Here is a 20,962-nt window from a genome sequence, read left to right on the forward strand (position 1 = left end):
ATCTTGTTATAAAAGGCGATAAGAAAATGAAAGGTTCTGAACAAAAGAACAAAGGGCATAAAAATTCTAAGGGTAAACCGAAGAGTGAGCCCACTTGTTTCTTTTGTAAGAAGAATGGTCATTTTAGAAGTGATTGCACAAGGTTTAAGAGCTGGCTGGAAAAGAAGAAAGGTCTAAAAGGGAAAGACTCAGGTATTAATCTTTCCTTAGTGTGTGAATCTAATTTTGTTAAATCCTGCTATGATTCATAGTGAATTGATTCGGGTGCAACAACCCATATTGTTAACACCATGCAGGGACTGCGAAAGACAAAGAAACCGAAGCCGGATGAACATTTCATTTTTCTGGGAGATGGAAATAAAGTGGCAGTAGAAGCCATAGGAGATTTTGAAATAATTTTAAGTACTAGTTATAAATTGATTTTGAACAATGTGGTGTGTATACCTGGATTGTCTAGGAACTTAATTTCAGTTTCTAAACTAGTACTTGATGGTTATAGACATAATTTCTTTGATTCAAAGTTAGAGATATTTTATTCATTTAGATTAATTGGTTTTGGAGATTTGATTGATAACCTGTAAAAATTGAAATGTTCATCGGATTTGGACAACTTAGTGTCCTATACTGTTGGAATAAAAAGGAGTTCAACAATAAAGGAAAGGAAAACAAATCATGAGCATTGAGGACTTTCCTACATGTCTTGATTGCACTAAAGGAAAGCAAATCAAAAGGAAAGGAAAGAAAGCCATGAGAAGTGAAGCGAGATTGGCTTTGATTCACACAGACATATGTGGACCACTCCCTACTCCCTGTTTGAGTGGGCAAAGATATTTTATAATGTTTATTGATGACTACTATATATATATATATATACCTCTTTCATGAAAAATCTGAAGCCTTGCAAGCGTTTAAGATTTTCAAGGTAGAAGTAGAAATCCAAACCGGAGACACAATAAAGTTGGTCCGGTCTGATAGAGGAGGAGAGTATTATGGGAGGCATACGGACTTGGAACAAAGTCCTGGTCCCTTTGTGTTGTTCTTAAGAGAAAATGTAATAGTCACACAGTACACCATGCCTGGATCACCAGATCAAAATGGTGTAGCTGAGAGAAGAAATAGAACCCTTATGGACATGGTGAGGAGCATGATGAATGACACCGTTGTCCCCATAAGCTTGTGGGGAGAAGCTCTAAAAAGTGCGGTATACGTATTAAATAGCGTACCAACTAAATCAGTATTGAAAACTCCACACGAGTTATGGGTTGGAAAGAAACCCAGTTTAAATCATGTACATATTTGGGGTTGCAGAGCTTAAGTAAAAGTATACAACCCACAGTTAGGAAAATTAGACCCTAGGACCATCAGTGCACATTTTGTCGAGTACGCTGAAAGATCCAAAGGGTTCAGGTTCTATTGTCCAAATAATTCTCCAAGAATTGTAGAGGCAAGAAATGCAAAGTTCTTAGATGACCTCTTAGAGAGGAAAGAGAATCTCTGGAGCATTGATATTAGAGAGGTCCAAAACATTGACAGACCTCTCAACATTATTCTGCCTACAAACTCTATTGTAGCACGAGAAGAACAACCGTTAGTATAACACACTACTGAAGTAGAGGCGACGATTACTCATCAAGAAACTTGTGGAGGAAATACCATCGGCTGTAGTGAGCACATAGGCGACAATGCTTCTAAGGAGATCAAATCGAATTAGAAAAAGCACCACATCCTTGGATTATGTATACTTTCAAGAAACTGAGTTTGATTTGGGTCCCTTTATAAACCCAATCACATTCAGAGAAGCCATGGAAAGTTGTAACTCCGCACTTTGGCTTGAAGCCGTGAAAAGCAAAATTAACTCCATGGTCACTAATGGCATCTGGGATGTAGTACCATTGCCAGTAGGTGCCAAAACAATTCCATGCAAGTGGATATTTAAGACTAAAAGGTCACCTAATGGTGAAATTGAGAGGTACAAAGCAAGACTAGTGGCCAAAGGGTACAATGCGGAAAGAGGAGTTGGCTACAATGAGACTTTTTCCCTAGTCTCTAAGAAAGATTCATTCAGAACAATCGTGGCATTGGTAGCTCATTATGACATGGAGCTACATTAAATGGATGTGAAAATAGCCTTTCTAAATGGTGATCTGAAAGAAGAAATGTACATAGAACAACCTGAAGGGTTTAAAGCTGAAGGCAGGGAACATATGGTTTGCAGATTAAAGAAGGCAATCTATGGATTGAAACAAGCCTCCTGCCAATGATACTATAAGTTCCATAGTGTAATTACATCATTCGGATACAAAGAAAATGCAGTAGATCAATGTATATACCTCAAGGTCAATGGGAGTAGTTTCATCCTACTGGTGTTATATGTCGATGACTTCCTATTGGCTAGTAGGAACATGAGCCTGTTGCATCAAACAAAAGAATTTTTGAAACAAAACTTTGATATGGAGGAATGGGAGAAGTTTCTTATGTCCTAGGAATTGAGATCCTAAGAGATAGAACCCGTAAAATTCTAGGGTTATCCCAAAAGGCCAACACTCAAAGAGTCTTAAAATGCTTTGGAATGGAAAATTGTACATCAAGTATAGTTCTCATTCATAAAGGGGATATGTTAGACAGTTTAGTGTGCCCTTAGCTCCAATCAATCTGATGTACTTATGGCATTTATTGTAAATGAATAAAGTACATATTTGATTCATGTTCCTGTGGTGTGTTTCTGTGTAATACCCTTAAACTGGACATTTATGAGACTCGTGTTAGTTTAGAACGTTCACAGCCAGTGGGTCGGTTTGGGGAGACCTATCCTGATAAGGCTGACACTGATGTGCCGCCAAGTTGGTTGGGGTGGCCTGTCTCTGCCACCAAGGTGAGACCCGAGGTATATGCAGTGTAGGATTAATTGAATATTTGAATCTGACCAGGTTTCCAGTATTGCCCTGGACCTTGGAGATTGGTGGGCAAAACTGGAAAATTACACCTGACCCCTAAACTCGATTATGATACTACACTAGGTGTCGAATTGGGATGTCTTTGATATGCCAATTAGTGAGATCCTTAGCGGGGTCAAAACTTGGGTATGTTGGGACAGTTTGAGAATTCATCTGAGTGAGTGATCATAGTGACAGAATCAGCCCCTTTGTCGGACAAAGGTAATGATCGGGGATGCACTCTCTCTGATGGAAACCAAGACTGCCGATAGCCGATTTCGATTGTTGAGATTTGTTTTGCAAAATATATTTTATATGAGATATAAAAGTATATATTACGGTTTCTAACTGTTTGCAAAATGTTTTAATTCCCGGGCAGTGTATGATCATTATGGGCTGAGAGGTTAAGTGTAAGACCATTGAGGGTAATACCCGATGGGCTAATCTTGCGTCTGCCCACAATCCTTGGCTGTTACAAGGCGGCTTGACCTAGGGACCACTTAGGGTAAGTGTTGGGCCCATAGAGCCCATGTGATGGGTTTCAGGGGGTGCACTGTCCATAACACTGTATTCGGCTAGGCCTTGTAACAAAGGCTGGGCTAAACCCATGTGACTGATGTGTAGATCAATGTTTGGGTCCCACGCCATACAAGGAAGCCCAACTGGGCAGCAGTTTGGAAGGCTAAGTGAGCACATAACCTTATTGGGCCTAAAACCCATTTTCGAATTGGGATGATTTGATCAGTTTAATAAGGGGTGAATTCTAAGATTAGATTAGCAGATAGGATTGGGTCTTAACCCTATCCACTTAGAGAACCTCCTAAAAGGATTAGGAGGTGGTTGATCTAATCTGTAGATAAGATAAGAGTTTACCCTTATCACTTAAAGGGAATTCTGATCCAAATATGATTTGGATCAGCAACTCCTAATGGGATTAGGAGCTGATCCTTTTAAGCTTATAAAAGGAGGAGGGGGTGACAACTTTTAGATGATACACATATTCACATCATTTTTAGAGCTGAAATCACAGAAGAGAGAATTCAACATCATTGCACTAAATCTCTCTTGCCGCCTCCTTCCTGTCACCGCCACATCTTCCAGTTCATTCTCCTCTTGTCAGTAGGTGATCAAGATAGGATTTTGATATCAGTCCTTTGTGAAAGGGATGATTGGAAGTAGTGCTCATGTGCCACTCAGCTGATTCTTGTGAAGGATCCGGTTCTTGTGAAGAACACTGCTGATTTTGCTCCATTCTGCACTGTGCCATCTTCAGTGGGAGCAGTTTTTGGTTCCTTCCTTGGGCGTGAACACCTCCATTGGGAGATACTATTTCTCCGTATCAGGTATATCCCTTTCCTACTTCTTTTGTTCAGATCTAGTTTAATTCATGGTTCAAGATTGATCATTAAAAAATATGATTTTTCTAAAATAGGGAATACGATTCCCGGATGGAGAAAAATTTTTGAAATTCGCCCATTCTATTCCGCAAGATTTGGGCGTCCATACGATTGATATTTCATCCCCTTCAGGATAAGCTTAGCAGTGAAAGTTGTCCTCAAATTGTACATCAAGTATAAGTGCCCTAGTATTGGATTATGTAGATAAACCAATACAACTTTACTGTGATAATGCACCAATTGTGCTTTTCTCCATAAATAACAAGAGCGGTAGCCAAAACAAGTACATAGATTTGAAGTACTTGGTAGTGAGGAACAGAATACAAAAAGGCAAGGTAGACATCCAACATATCAAAACTGAAAAAATGTTAGTAAACACCATGACTAAGGGGTTATCCCCAATGATTTATCAAAACCATGTGAAAAACATGGGTATTGTTAGTTCGTTTGATGAATGCAGTTTGATTCTGTGACATGTGTCAATGCCTTATATAATTGTGGATGTCCCGTGGTCTGTCGTATTGTGCACATATATGAGATAACATGCTATCGATTGGAAACACAACAGGGTCCATACACTGAGGGTTGTGATGTGTAATTTTATAATACATGGAAGCAAGGTTCAAAATATCGATACGCCTGATACGCTAGTATGGGCGTATTGGGCGAATCGATACAGTGTTTTAGGCCCTTTTTTTTTTCGCAACTAGTTCAAGGGGGCTGGTTTAGGTCTCCTCTACCCCCTGAACCGGTCAAACCTTCGATACACCCACTGTAGGGGCATATCGAAGGGGTCCCGGAACAATACGTTTCGGTCGATACGTGTCGATACTTTGAACCTTGCATGGAAGGAAACTTGGACGATACGAGGGTACTACCATGATTTACATTATGCTAACAATTATTTAAGTGGTTTGGTTCAGAATGTGTACTTACACATTCATTGGCCTTGATCAAGCCAACTGTTAGTATATATAAATATATACATATATGTAAATGTCTCTATGGCCACCTTTTGGGCCAAGTGAGAGATTGTTAGAAACATTACCCATAAGGTAGGATCCGGATTGTGGCCCATCATGGTGGCCATGATCTAGATTGAATTGGTCCAAATCCAATCACCCTAATTGGAGCTCATTTATGAGGGTATTGGACTTAATCAATTTACAAATAAAACAACCCATAAATTAAGGGATTTATGAAATTTAAATTTGAATTTTAAATCTCCCATTTACAAATTAGGAATCTATAGGGCTGATTGATTGAGAGAAATTATGGGAATTGAATTCCCTCTAATTAGGCAAGATCTTTGATAGGAAGATTGCCTAATAGAATGACTAGAGATGGGACCCATCTCCCCTAGGCGTGTGATCCCTCTTGGCCTCTTCCCCTTCAAGCTTTTCTCTCATTCAGCTCTCTCAAGCAAGAGAGAAAGAGTGTTCGCTATGAGCACTGAACTAGAGTGATAACACAAGAGAGATCGAATATAGCATTAAGGGGATATTACAGTTCTCGCGATTCACCGATTCCAATCGGTGTGTAGATGTTGGGTGGTTTGACTGCATCAATCCATAAGCAAGGAACCAGATCCGACGGGGTTTGAATAGAACAAGAAGGAAGCTTCAATCTCAACCAGTATATGCATATACTATTATATATTCATATATAATATCACATATTAATAAAACTTAAGTTTCGAAAATTTGAGATTCTTGCCCAAACGCCCCTAGCTCCAACTCCCAAGACCCCACCTAACCCAATTGATTCGGTCATATCACATTTCATTCCCATTTTAGTCTATACGAAAATCTCTCTCTCTCTCTCTCTCTCTCTCTCTCTCTCTCTCTCTCTCTCTCTCTTATATATATATATATATATATATATATATATATATATATTAAAACAAAGCGGTCATGAAATTTTCTCATTTTTTAATTTTTTTATTCCATGTCATTTTCAAGACAACCAATGATAAATATATATATATATATATATATATATATATATATATATATATATATATATTAAAACAAAGCGGTCAAGAATTTTTCTCATTATTTGTTTATTTTTTATTCTATGTCATTTTCAAGACAACCAATGATATACTTTCCTAATAACCTGAATAATCTATTCTCCTAAACTACCTCCCCCACTATCCCTTACTTTCTCCAAAATAATCTCTAATTCCTATTTATCTCCAAAATTATCTTTAATTTAGTAGAGAGTTTGGATTAAAAAATTATCTCTAATTCCTATTTATCGTTTCACCTACTTTTAATCTATATCTTTCTAAAGAAAGTTTAGATTAAAAAATTTAATAATTATTTAAATAATCTAACAAAATTATAAAATAATTTTAAAATATTTATTAAAAATACGAAAAATAATTTTATGTTTTTACAAAATATATCACAAAATTATATACTAGCAATGTAAATTATGTTTTTTCGGACTACGAATTTAAATGTTTATTAAATATTTGATAATATGTAATAACTTTAAATAAATAAAATTCAAATAACAAAATATTTATATATAATTTAAATATTTAAATAACTAAATGTTTACCACAAAAATATTTTAAATCGATAAAATAACGAAATTATGTAATAAATTTAAAACATTTCTTCTAAGTAGAAAAATATTTATAACATAATATTGAAATTAATAATAATTTAATATATTCAATAAATAATTCATATTTTAAAATTTAAATGTTTTACATATTAGTTAGCTATTTAAATAAATAAATATTTTAAATAACAAAATATTTAACATAACTAGATTTTAAATAGTTAAAATAAAGAAATTATGTAATAAATTTAAAAAATCCTTAAAATTAGAAAAATAATTATAACATAATATTGAAATTAAATATAATTTAATATTTTTACATAATATTGTCATTAACTAATTTCATTTTTATCAAGTAATAACTAAAGAAAATAACTTTCAAAAAATAATATTTATTTATAATAATTTTAAACTCTTAATCTGTATTGATTATATAGTATTATATACTAAAATTAGTGTTTATTGAATTTATGTAATTATTTATTGTTTTTTGTGATAAATGTATTTCCAATAATTATGTATAAATTTATTTTGTTTTACTATTTAACAGAAAACTTATAATAATTATAAGAGATGAAAAAACTATTATTGAAAATTTTAAATTTAATTTATTGTACTTATTGTATTTATTATATTTTTGTTATAACTTATTGATTAATTTTTATTATAAATTAAACTATTATTTGAGATTATACTATTTATTGACTAAGTTAATTCTTTTTTTAGTACTTATTGTATTTTTGTAATTACTATAATTTTTGTATTTTTTTTATTATCAATATGTTTTTAATAATTGTGTATTTTTGCTATAAATTTTGAATAATTATTGGAGATTAAACTATTCTTATTTATCAGAGATGAGACTAAGTGTTCGTGAGTTGGTTCGGTTCGACTGTATGCTACCTGGCCAACCAAATTGACTTGGTTAGTTTGGGGAGTTGGTCAGCTGAAACCGATTGACTTTTTGTGAAATCCAACCCACTCAAATTTTATCGGTTTGGGTCAATTTTTTGGTTTGGTTAGTTGATTTAAAAGATTTAAACTTAAAAATTTAATTTAATTTTAAAAATTATAGTTTAATTATTAGAAAATAAATTAAAAAAATAGATTTATGATATAAAATATTTTAGACTAAGAAATATGGAAAATTTCCCACCTTTTCATATTAAAATATAAAATATTAATATATATCCATGGTTAGATTGTACGATTTTGGTTGGTTTACAAATGGCCAAAGTGGAACTGATCCAACTTGGTTAAATTGAGAAATTTTTGAACCAAAGCCAACCTAAAATACTAGAAAAATGAACAACTCAAGTCGAGTTGATCAGGTTGGTCAGTTTCATCAGTTTGATGAATACACATAGCTAAAATTAATTATTTTTATTTTTTATTATAAAAAAATCAAAGTAGTATATAAAATATGAATAATTATTAGTTATTTTAAAAGTTAAAAAATATAAAGCAATTGTATACTCTTATGAGTTTCTATTAGGGTCATTTACTAGAACACACAGACCTGATTTCCCCTATCTGATGGGGCCGAGGATGGGGATTGTTTTGGTGGAGTGGGGGTGGGGGCGGAGATGGGGATTAATAAGAAATCCCTAGTCAGGGTTGGGGATGGGGATTGAGGTCCCTGCACTGATCTGACCCCGATATATTAAATGTTATTTATATTAAACATAATATTATATGATTTATATTATATATATATCAAAACATATTTAAAACATTATTTATAACTTAAAATTTTTATTTATTGTAAATTAATTTATTTTAAAAAAATATTATTATCTGAAAACATTTTGGGGATTCGGGTGTCGAGGATGGGGTTAATTTTAGAATCAGGGTCGAGAACGGGGAATATGATCCCCGCCCCGTTGCCATTCCTACACACCTTATAGTTTTACATATTTATTTAAACCTACCTTATAGTTTTCATTTTACTAAAACATCCCATATATACAACTTATTTACTTAACCAACCTTTCATTAAGGAGTGTTTGTTTTGCCATTAGACCCATGGTTTTTTATTTTTTATTGCCATTAGCAAATAGAGTGGTTGTTGTATCTTATTAAGGGAAAATGGTATTTTTATTTTTAATTTCTTTTGATTAAATGTATTTAGATGAACATTAGGGTCAACATTGTCATTTTCCACTATCATCTAATAGAAGATTGATTAAATCCATTGCAAATTATAAATGTTCTTTTAGTAAAATGCTAATTATAGGGTAGATTTTAGTAAATCCATGAAACTATAAGATGTATTTTAGTAATTGACCCTTTCTATTATTTAACTTATGCTTTAGTGGGTCAGTTTTCACAAAAGGTCAATTGGTTTCAACTAACCAACTCCCCAACCTGATCAAGTCAATTTGGTTGGCAAATAGACTACGACCGAACCAAACCAGCCAAACCAAATAACCTACCTTATAGTTTAAATTTTATTAAAATATTCCATATATTTTATAACTTATTTACTTAATCAACTTTTCATTAAGGAGTGTTTATTTTGCCATTAGGCCCATGATTTTTTTATTCTAAAAATACCTTTAACATTTTTTTTTTGTACAGAAAACAAAATTAACCAAATATAGCCAATAGAGTGGTTCTTTTGATTAAATTTATTTAAATGAACAATAGGGTCAACACTTCATTTTCCACTGTCAACTAATGGAAGATTTATTAAATCCATTGCAAATCATAAGTGGTGTTTTAGTAAAATTTTAACTATAGGATAGATTTTAGTAAATCCATGAAACTATAAGGGATATTTTAGTAAATGACCGAGTACAGCTCGGCAATTCGGTGGATGAACTACTCGTTAGGAGCCGCCTCACCCGCACCTCCTCCCCGAGGTTAAGGCACTTCGGGACATCCCGAGTTTGGGACGTTCTGACCTCTCTTAAGGCCCGAGCTCCCCCCAATGGATATCGGGCCACTCCCAGGCAAGAACGCACCGATCCACCTCTAGAAACCCCGAGGCATGGACACCTCGGGACAGCCATCTCGGCATAACCTGCTACAGGCAGCTCGTCACTCAAGAGACAGCCCAGCTCAAGGTGATTCGCGGAAGAGCAGTTCGGTATACCACAGGAAAGCTCCCTGCTCGACCGCCGTACCCGACAAATCTGTGAATAGTAGACATGTCTCTCGTTAGATAGCGATGTGCTTGTCACCTTCAGAAAGGTGTCTCACGCTTGACAGGCACGTACCCTGCAACGACGGCCCTGCACGTGCCACCTCAGCCTTGTCTGTAACGGCTGTGGCAGACTGACAGTGGCGGTTATACCTGCATTGTCAGAAGCCAGAGGGCCTAAAGCAATGGGATTCCGTTATAAGAAGTTGATTCTCAAGGAACAAGGTATCTTCAAAAAACCATTTGCGCAATCTGCACTCTTAGCCTTTGCTTTCCCTTTGCTTCTCACACAGAATACTGACTTAATCATCAGAGTGTTCCTGCCAAAAAACCCCCCGGGAGTTCTTCCTCTTTCCTCTTGTCTCAGGTACCTCTTAGGAGCCACGCGAGTGCTAGTTAGGAGTGACCAGATTGCGCTACATCATTTGGCACAGTCTGTGGGAAATGCTTCAAAAGGCCTTTCTCTCTAAACTTTCATAGTTCTCTTCTTCCTTGAAAAAAAAAATCCAGCACTCATGGCTTCCTCTAGCAACGTTGGACGAAGTGCGGAAATGGATAACTCCAGGGAACAACCCCAGTTTCCTACTGTCTATATCAGACAATTCACTGTCCCCCTCTCGGCAGACAGAATCCCCAGCTTGAATGTGCCTCTCACAATGGCACCTGTCATCGCCCCACTCCCTGCTACAGTTGGAATGACGTTCACCGAACCTTCGGTCGTGCCCCCAGCGACCAACCCGAACCAACTGGAGGACTTGATGCAGTGCATGCGGGCCATGCAAGCCCAAATGCAACAGTTCCAACAACTTCAGCTCTATCAACAACTCGTACTGCACCAGGTCTCCTAGTATTAGTATCAGCAACAGTTCCCCCAACTGCCTCAACCTCAACTTCAGCAGCCGCAGTTCCCACCCCAGCACCCAGCCTCGCAGCAAGCTAAATCTCGCTGCCAAGATGAGCACCCCTCTAGCCAAGGAGAGGCCCCTTAAAACCTTCGCCAATTGTTCCGGGTTCCTATAGTGGACCGATCTGATTACACCCCACTGAACGTGAAGCGGGCCGAAATCCTGATGGCGATCAAAGATGCCCCGTACGTGAAGTGGCCACCCCATCTGAGGGGGAATCCCAATGAAAGAAATAAGAGTCTATATTGCAGTTTTCATAAAGATCACGATCACAGTACTGAGAGTTGTAAAAACCTCCGTGACGAGATAAATGAGCTCATCCATCACGGATATTTGAGAAACTTTGTACAAAATAATAATAACAATAGTAATAGAGCGGGTCGGCAAGGGGAGCACAGTAAGGATTCTCCCGAGTCCAGCAGCAGGCCGGCCAAACAACTGCAAAGGCAGCCTCCGGAGGAGAGGCCAGTTCGGGGGACAATTCACATGATAGTGGGAGGTTCGGTCATTGTGGGTTGCACTTCAGAAGCATCTCGGATGTCAGTTCATGAGGCCACCCAGGAAGAGCAGAACCCCCCAAAGCGGTTGAAGACGGGAGACCCAATTTTCTTCACAGAAGACGACACGCGAGGGGTCCACTACCCCCACGATGATGCGCTCGTAATAAAGCTAAGAATCAACGACTTCGAGATCAGGCGCGTACTCGTTGACTCAGGCAGCTCAGTCGACATCCTTTTCAAAGCTGCGTTCAACCAGCTTCAGTTGCAAAGAAGTGACCTGAGGCCTATAGACATTCCTTTGGTGGGCTTCAGCAGAGAAGAAGTCCGTCACCTTGGGAAAATAATAGTACCCGTGGAGGTCGGCACATGGCCTTGTGTGGTCAGATTCAAACACGACTTCCTGGTGGTCGCGACCCCCTCCCCCTACAATGCCATAATAGGTCGACCGATCACCCATGTCCTACGGGCGGTGGTCTCCACTTACCATTTAGCTATGGAGTTCCCAACAGACTTCGGTGTGGGGGTAGCGCGGGGCGACCAGCTCGAGTCCCGCAAGTGCTATGTTGCCGCCCTGAAGGGGAAAACCAAGGTGGCTGACGACCTCGAATTGGAGCAGCCCACGGAGCAAGGCGAAGAGCGAGCCGCGCCCACAGAAGAAACAGTCATGGTCCGCGGCAGAGATGCCCGGTATAGACCCCGACCTTATAACTCACAAGCTGAATACTGACACTGTAGTTAGGCCTGTTAGACAGAAGAAACGCAACCTAGCCCCAGAGTGGTGGAAAGCGGTCGACGAGGAGGTCGAGAAGCTCCTCGCAGCTAACTTCATAAGAGAAGTCCACTACTCGAGCTGGGTAGCCAACTTCATCCTGGTAAAGAAGGCCAACGGTAAGTGGCGCATGTGCGTCGACTACACCGACCTGAACCGGGCTTGCCCAAAAGACAGCTTCCTGCTCCCTATAATCGACCGTTTGGTGGACGCGACCTCAGGGCATGAGTTGCTAAGTTTCTTGGACGCCTATTTTGGCTATAACCAAATCAAGATGGACCCGCGCGGACGAATAAAAGACTGCCTTCATCATGGAATTCGGCCAACACTGTTACAAGGTTATGCCCTTCGGTTTGAAAAACATAGGGGCAACCTTTCAAAGGCTTGTAAATAAATTGTTTGCGCCGATAATCAGTAAAAAAATAGAATGCTATGTAGATGACATGGTTGTCAAAACTCAATTCTCACATGAATTAATACAAGACTTGCATTCTGTTTTTGAAATTTTGCGTAAGTTTAATACGAGACCGAACCCAAACAAATGTGTATTTGGTGTGACCTCGGGCAAATTCCTGGGATACATCATTAACTGGCACGTCATTGAAGCCAATCCAGATAAGATTAAGGCCATTTTAGATATGAGACCACCCTGTAAGTTAAAGGAGGTTCAGAGGTTGAATGGCCGCATAGCCGCCTTGAGCCGCTTCATGTCCAAATCCGTGGACCGCTGCCTGCCATTCTTTAAGGCAATCAAGAGCAAAGGGTTCGAGTGGACCCAAGACTGTCAGTTCGCGTTTGACGAGCTCAAGAAATACCTCGCTAGTGTTCCAATCTTAACCCGGCCCGAGGAGGGTGATGTTTTAGGACTTTACCTCTCGGTAAGCGACGAAGTGGTCAGTTTGGTACTAATAAAAGAGGTAAATCGGGTTCAACGACCCATCTATTATGTCAGTAAAGTATTGCAGGGAGCAGAGACGAGATACCTAGAGATAGAAAAGCTAGCATACGCACTGGTAATTGTAGCTCGGAAGCTCTGCCCATACTTCCAGGTTCACACTGTTATCGTTCTCACCGACAAACCTCTGAGGCAGGTCTTAGTTAAGCCTGAGGTCTTTGGTCAGCTAACGAAGTGGGCCATTGAGCTCAGTGAGTACAATCTCGAGTACAAGCTGCAAACTACCATCATGGCCCAAGCCTTAGCAAATTTCATAGCCGAGTGCACATTTAGCTCCGAAGCCCCCAGGCCGGTTGAGCACAAGGCTCCCAGCTCGGGTGAGCCCGAAGCTCCCACACTAGTCAAGTCTGAACCTCGTGAGGTAGCAACCAGTGTGGCATCTCTCCTGGCTCGGCCAACCGCGATTTGGGATACAGAGCCTTGGATCCTTCACATAGATGGCTCCTCAAACCAACAGGGCAACGAAGCCAGAATAGTTCTCCACGGCCCAAGTAGCACGAAACTGAAGTGTGCGCTATGCTTCGAGTTCACGGCATCTAACAATGAAGCGGAATACGAGGCATTGATAGCTGGACTAGCTCTACCCAGAGAAGTAAAAGCCAAGCACATCGTTATCTGCAGCGACTCTCAGCTTGTGGTCAACCAGGTCACTGGCGAGTATGAAGCTCGTGACCCAACCATGATTGCCTACTTGACCAAAGTTAGAGAGGCCCTGCTCAACTTCCAGTCACACTTCATCAGGCAGATACCAAGATCAAAGAACGTTGAGGCCGACGCCCTGTCCAGACTAGCCAGTGTCAGCGACATCACCATGAGGATTGTGTACATAGAGGACTTGCTCCGGCCTAACATTCTCGGGGGGGGGGGGGAGAAGAGGTCGCTCCTATCATTCAAGCAGAGCCGAGCTGGATTGACCCACTCACGACCTTCCTGCTACACAGGACCTTCCCTGCAGATCACAATGCAGCCAGAAGGGTGCAGCGCCAGGCAGCCAAATACGTCATGATAGACGAACGACTGTACAGGAGATCCTACACGCTCCCCTATCTGCGTTGCCTGTGACCTACCGAAGCTGAGATCGTACTCCGCGACACTCATGAGGGATTATGCGGCGGACATTTGGGGGGTAGAGCCCTCACCCAGAAGGTGCTTCGATAGGGGTATTATCGGCCAACAATGAAAGCAGATGCTATTGAGCTTGTTAGAAAATGCGACAAATGCCATAGGCATGCCAATATTCACCACCAACCCACTGCCAACCTCAAGTATCTCACCAGCCCGTGGCCCTTTGCACAATGGGGCATCGATCTACTCGGGCCATTCCCACCAGGAATGGGTGGGAGGAAGTTCTAGTAGTAGCAGTGGACTACTTCACCAAGTGGGTAGAAGCTGAACCCCTTGTAACGATCACAGCCCGGAACATTCAAAACTTATTTTGGAAGAACATCGTGTGCCGTTTCGGGTTACCTCGGGTATTGATTTTGACAACAGCAAGCAATCCGATGACATTAAATTCCAAGACTGGTGCCAAGACATGGGAATCAGACAGAATTTTACTTCAGTCGCACACCCTCAAGCAGACGGTCAAGCAGAAGTCACGAACAGAGCCATCCTTCGCAGATTGAGCTAAAGGGTTGTGGGCAGATGAGCTACCCAGTGTTGTATGGGCATGTCGGACCACAGAGAAGACCGCCACGGGAGAGACACCCTTCAATCTCACTTACGGCACTGAAGCAGTGATCCTCCCAGAGATCGAAGTACCTACGCTACGACTAGAAGCATACACTGATCAGACAAACGAATATGAGCTACGTACCAACCTTGATCTACTCGATGAAGTAACGGATCTCGCGTACATCAGGATTGTAGCCTACCAACAGAGAGTAGCTTGGTACTATAATGCCAGGGTCAGAAGGCGAAACCTCCACGTTGGCGACCTGGTCCTTCGTAAAGTTATGGTACCCGAGCTCGGCGCTGGCAAGCTCAGGTCTAACTGGGAAGGTCCCTACTAAGTGAAGCGAGTGCTCGGGGAAGGAACTTACGAGCTCGAGACCCTCGAAGTGAAACAATTACCTCGGGCATGGAATATTGTCAACCTAAGACAATACTATCTGTAAGAATTGAGTAGGCCATGAGCCACTCCCAAAGCCTAAGGGCCAGAATACCGAGCTAATATGATCTCGGCACAATAGGACCCAGTCGCCTCTATGGCGTGGGCAAACTTCGAGAGTGGGCCACGATCCACTCCTCCAGCCTAAGGGCTAAAATTCCAAGCCAATGAAGGAACCTCGGCGACATACAAAGTTAAGTTGCCACATCAGCACGAACTAAGTACTTGCAGCACCTGAGGTGCAGGCGGCTCGGGCACGAACCTTACGACAAATAGCCTACCCTGGCATGCGAAGAGTTAAACCCATAAGGACAACTGACAGCAGGCTACCTCGGGTGCAGACAGGTCGGGCATACGCCCTACTATGTCCCTCACCCCGGCATACACAAGTTTATCCCTACTAAACAGTTCAGGGCCACGATAGTCGATTAAGGAACACCCACTTCGGAAGTTCAATAAGGTAGGCTAACAGCTCGGAGTGAATGACCACTTCGACAAAATAAATTGCACAAACTTTTGGTAAAAAGAAAAAATCTTTTCATTGTAGAAAACTCATTACATAAAATCTATTAAGGAATGTCTTGGTTACGAGAAAGAAAAAGGGGGATGGCGCCAGTATCCTCTGCCTCATCTTCGGTGCCCTCATCTTCAGAATCTGGATCATCTTTGGACTAACGCACGATGTCATCAGTGATCCGCGAAGTGGTGATGGCGCTCGTATCCAGGTCGGGGTAGAGATGCCTGATCAGCCACCGACTAAGCTTGAAGCCCTTACAGTAGGCCTTTGTTATCACGTCGTCGAACCTTAAAGAGTTGACATAGTCAATGATGGCCTGAGTCTTGGCCTCCTCGAGAGCACCCTCAAAGATTGCAGTCTTCTCTCTTATGTCTTCTTGGAGGTACCCCACTTCATGTTCCAGCTTACCCTTTGCCTCCTTGAGGCCTTGCACTTCAAGCTTCAAGGCATCCCGCTTAGCCTTGAGGCTGTTCACCTCAAGCCCTAAGGCCTCCTAACCAACCTTGAGGCCATTCACCTCGGCCCTCAGCCTATTCTTGTCTCAGGCCAACTCCCCCTTCTTTGCCATTAACACCTCGATGAAGCTCTTTTGAGCCGAGGCGTCACTCTCCAGGCGAAGGACCTGGTAGCGAGCTGCCCTCAACTCGGTATAGGCTGCGTGAGATGACTTCTCAGCCTCTAGAGCCCGCCTCAGGTGCCGATCTAATTGAAGAGTCAAGGCGCGAATGGCGGCGTTCACCTGCAAAAGGAAAACCGGTCAAAAGAGGAACCAAAAAAAAAGAGAAGAAAAAAGAAAAGAAAAGAGAGACTCACCACCATAGTATGAGTGGCAACTCGGGCACCGAGCTGACCAGGAGTGAGTTCGGCCCACTCGCTGACCTCCCCTGGGTATGCAGCCAGCTTGCTCTTCTCCAGGCTGCACAGGGGGTTCAGAACAGTTTGACTCCCTTGGCCCTCTGAGCTAGATGTCGTCATCTCCATGTTGTGAGTGGAACTCTCAGAGGCCTCGGCGGCCACCTCGGCAGGACGAGCCCCGGCAACAGCCTCTATAGCACGAGCCTCGGTAGCGCTTTCAATAGCAGGCTCAGTAGGTTGGGCAACAGGATCAGCGGGCCTAGCAGAAAGCTCCGCTACCACCTCGGGCCCCCGAGGCACCGCCTCTCCTTCCAAATCGATGACAGGCTTCACTACCACCTCGGGCCCCAAAGTTGAAGTCTGTGGAGGTGGGGCCTCGGTTGAAACTCGCGGGGACTCAATGTGCGCCTTCTTGGCTACGCGTTTCTTTCTCCTCATCCGGTAGAAGAGTTTCTGGTTGTCTATTCTCTCCACCTCCATGGGACCTGCAGCAAAACATGACATCAATAACCTGAAGTAAACATACGAGCAGAAAGCCGAAGTGAAGGAAAACCTACCTGGGCTCAAGCTTGCCTGGACGAGCTTCTCCTCAGAAGTGAAGTCTTTATAGAGCCGGTGACTGGAGCACCTTCTTGGTCTTCCCGTCTAGTATAACACCGGGATCTTGAATGGCTATCCTCCAATCGGTGGGGAAGGGCCACCCCGTACTGCTCCAGACTACGAAGTAGTCTCGCTTCCAAACTGGGACTTTGCTCAGGAGCTTGTGCATGAGTTTAAAACTCGGGCGGGGGGACAGGTAGTAGAATCGCTTGTGCCTGGGGAGAGCACCCGAAGCGCTATTCTTTATGGCCAAAATGGTGCTGAGAATATCTAAATCTAGAGAGAGGGAACGGTCAAAACAAAGAGAGATGGACCCCACCACATTTCGTATGGAGTTTGGGTGGAGTTGGTCCAGGGTAATGCTGAAGTGTACCAACACCTCAACGATCAAAGGGTGAAGAGGAAGTCGGAGCCAGGCTATCAGTTGCTCCTTGAAGATCACGATCTCGTTGGGACCGTGCTCCCATCGGAAGTTGCCGGTGGGAAAGCTATACGGATATTCCTTAGGAAGGCAAAGCCTCTGTATGAGGTCCTGAAGACTCTTCGAAGTCATTATGGAAGGGCCGAACTGATCTGGCTCCCGACCTCGGTGGGATGCGGACACCAGATGACCCGAAGCCACCCAAACTTCGGATGGCTGAGTAACAAAGGAGCCACCTTGAGCCGAGGTGCCTACCACGGGCACATCGATAAGGCTGTCTATGCTAGACGACATAGCAGACTAGAGGGAAGAAACAAATTGAAAAAGGGAAAGGAAGCTCGGGAGGACTCACCAAAAGAAACGCAACCGGACTAGGAGAACAAGACGAACTGGAAGACCCAAGCTAAGAGACCCCAGGCGCAAGCTCAAACACTGATGACAAGAACTTTGTGGCGAAGAAAATGGCCAAGGGACCCCCTATTTATAGCCATAGCTGTGGGTTCCTCGAGGCGAAAGCGATTTAGCGCGTTTTTGACTTCCGCGAAGTCCAAATCGCGTGAAATCTGTGCGTAATCCAGACGCAACTCGAGACCTTTTTTGGTCAAATCGGGTGCTAAACCAGGTCAGCTAGATGGAGTGTGTGACAAAGTAGCATGAAGATCAACGCCAAATCCACCCGGCGTGTCATGACCTCCTCGCGCTAGGTCATCACCGCCAGTGCAGGGAGTGGGGGCAATTGATGGAGGGTGATTTGGCCCGACCTCGCGCAGTACGGGTACACGTGGGCGTGACCTTGCTCAAACAGTGACTCAGCATGACAGCGCAACGAGCATGAACACAACTCGGAGGGAAAGTCCCACCGAGTATAGCTCGACAACTCAGCGGATGAACTACTCGCCGGGAAACGCCTTACTCGCACCTCCTCCCCGGGGTTAAGGCACTTCGAGACATCCCGAGTTTGGGATGTCCTGACCTCTCTTAAGGCTCGAGCTCCCCCCAATGGATCTCGGGCCACTCCTAGGCAAGAACGCACTAATCCATCTCTGGACACCCCGAGGCATGGACACCTCGGGTCAGCCAGCTCGGCATAACCTACTACAGGTAGCTTGTCACTCAAGAGACAGCCCAGCTCAAGGTGATTCGCGAAAGAGCAGTTCGGTATACCACAAGAAAGCTCCCTGCTCGACCGCCGTACCCGACAAATCTATGAATAGCAGACATGCCCCTCGTCAGATAGCGTTGTGCCTGTCACCTTCAAAAAGGTGTCTCACCCATAACAGGCATGTACCCTGCAACGATGTCCCCGTGCATGCCACATCAGCCTTGCCTGTAATGGTTGTGGCAGACTGACAGTGGCGGTTATACCTGCCCTGTCAGAAGCCAGAGGGCCTGAAGCAACGGGCCAGAGGGCCTCAAGGAACAAGGTATCTTCGAAAAACCATCTATGCAATATGCACTCTTAGCCTTTGCTTTTCCTTTGCTTTTCACACAGAATACTGACTTAATCATCGGAGTGTTCCCGCCGAGAAACCCCCCGGGAAGAATTCCCCTTTCCTCTCGTCTCAGGTACCTCTCGGAAGCTATGCGAGTACCAGCTAGGAGTGACCGGATTGCGCTACATCAGATCCTTTCCATAGTAATCGATGCATTGAGATGCTTCCCTTTATGTCTACCACTCCAATTGAAGGATAGTTGAAATTGTAGGAGGGAATTGATGGTTTTTTGCAAACAAATTTCTTTCCTGTTAAGTTGAAGAATTGTGCAGGTGTGGCATCGTAACTACAAAGGAATTGGATGATATCAGTGGAATCAAATTCGTATACTAGTCCAGGATCAAGTGCTGCAATTGGGTTTATGTGTCCCGACCCATAATCAAAAGGTGTTGCTGCTGTTGCCACTGACTGATTTGATGTGATACCTAATATGGGTTTTTGAGTATTGTCGAGTACCGTAGCTGTAAAAAAAAAAAAAAAAGAGGAAACCTCACTCCATGTAATGTAAATTAGTAGAAATTAGGGTGGTGGAGAAAGATGTAAGAAATTTGTCACCTGTTGTCATAATTGCTGATTTTATGGCGAAAGGACTCCATGAAGGATGAACAGATTTTATAATAGCAGCAACTCCTGAAACATGTGGGCAGGGCCATGGAGGTACCAGATATTATGTTATAATCAGTAGATCGACCACCAGTTTCATCAGTTGATATCGAAGGCCAAGCTGCCAAAATTTGCACTCCTGGAGCTGTGATGTCCGGCTACAAGCACAAAGATTTTATTTTGCATTAATTAGCTAGTGTCAACATTTTTGTATCGGGGAGGACCCCTTGTAGTCAAATTAACTATGTATTAAAGAATCATAAAGTAACATACTTTGATAATATCAGGCGTTATGGTATTGGGACCCCTTGTAGAGAACCTAGCCACAGTTGGTGCTGGACTTGTGTGGACAACAGTCTGGGTGGGGGAAATTTTTGCAGTTGGATTCCTATTATTTGCAAAATAAACATAAATCATCATTCTCAGAAATCGATCAGAATGGTCTTTGTCGTAGAATATTAGGGCTGCATGCATGAAGAATTTTAACCATATCTTCGCCCCAACCGAACCCGACCCAAATTTGGGTTAGTGGTGAGGTTGGAGTGTTGGGTTCAACCCGGTCCAAAATCCAAATTATATGCTTGTGAACCATTCATTGGATGGCTCTCACTACATTCCATCAAGCAACCATGTCATATTGCCGTTTACTTACTTTTCTGTATCAAAATATGCTATAAGAACTTTTGCGTCATCTACAGGAAGCACAGTGGCAGGAAGGGCAAGCTGGAGCTCTAGCTCCCAGGGAAACTGACAGTTGAATATAATCCCACTGGCGCCACCCTGTTGTATGCTTTTCCCTGAAGTGTCTGTTTCCGACGAAAGGACGCACACCACGATCTTTCCCTTAATCAACCTGCGATTAAGAGTGTTGTTCTGGCACACGCTGAAAACAGCAAGCATTTGTTAATTATTCCAGAGTAAAATCGGATATGGAATATTAATACTTTCATGGACAAATTGGTTAAAAGTGTTATAATTAAGCCATGAGACGACGACAGACATATACCTTGCATTCAGAGGAGGAACGCCTGGAAGAGCTGCATCACTAGCCTTTATTAGACCATTATACCTTTCCATCTTGAATGGGTTTAAGGCGTATCCCTGATCAAGATCTCAATCAATCAAAATGCACTTCGATCCATATTCAAGATTTAATAAATAAATCTTGGAAAAATTAACTAAGAC

At 42.3% G+C, this 20,962-nt stretch overlaps 1 protein-coding gene across 1 annotated transcript in view; it reads right to left on the minus strand.

The window, feature by feature from the left end:
• Positions 1-15,959: 15,959 nt before the first annotated feature.
• Positions 15,960-20,962, minus strand: part of LOC148871156 (uncharacterized) — a 37,359-nt gene continuing 32,356 nt past the window's right edge. Inside the window, 8 exon segments of the mRNA XM_088970013.1 lie at positions 15,960-16,298; positions 16,428-16,544; positions 16,685-17,145; positions 19,465-19,635; positions 19,836-19,935; positions 20,051-20,165; positions 20,430-20,660; positions 20,784-20,889. Coding sequence (XP_088826139.1) covers positions 15,960-16,298; positions 16,428-16,544; positions 16,685-17,145; positions 19,465-19,635; positions 19,836-19,935; positions 20,051-20,165; positions 20,430-20,660; positions 20,784-20,889 — 1,640 coding nt within the window.

The sequence above is a fragment of the Nelumbo lutea genome, chromosome 2, assembly GCF_056320005.1.
Source record: "Nelumbo lutea isolate HS-2025 chromosome 2, American lotus-T2T, whole genome shotgun sequence".
Lineage (NCBI taxonomy): Eukaryota > Viridiplantae > Streptophyta > Magnoliopsida > Proteales > Nelumbonaceae > Nelumbo > Nelumbo lutea.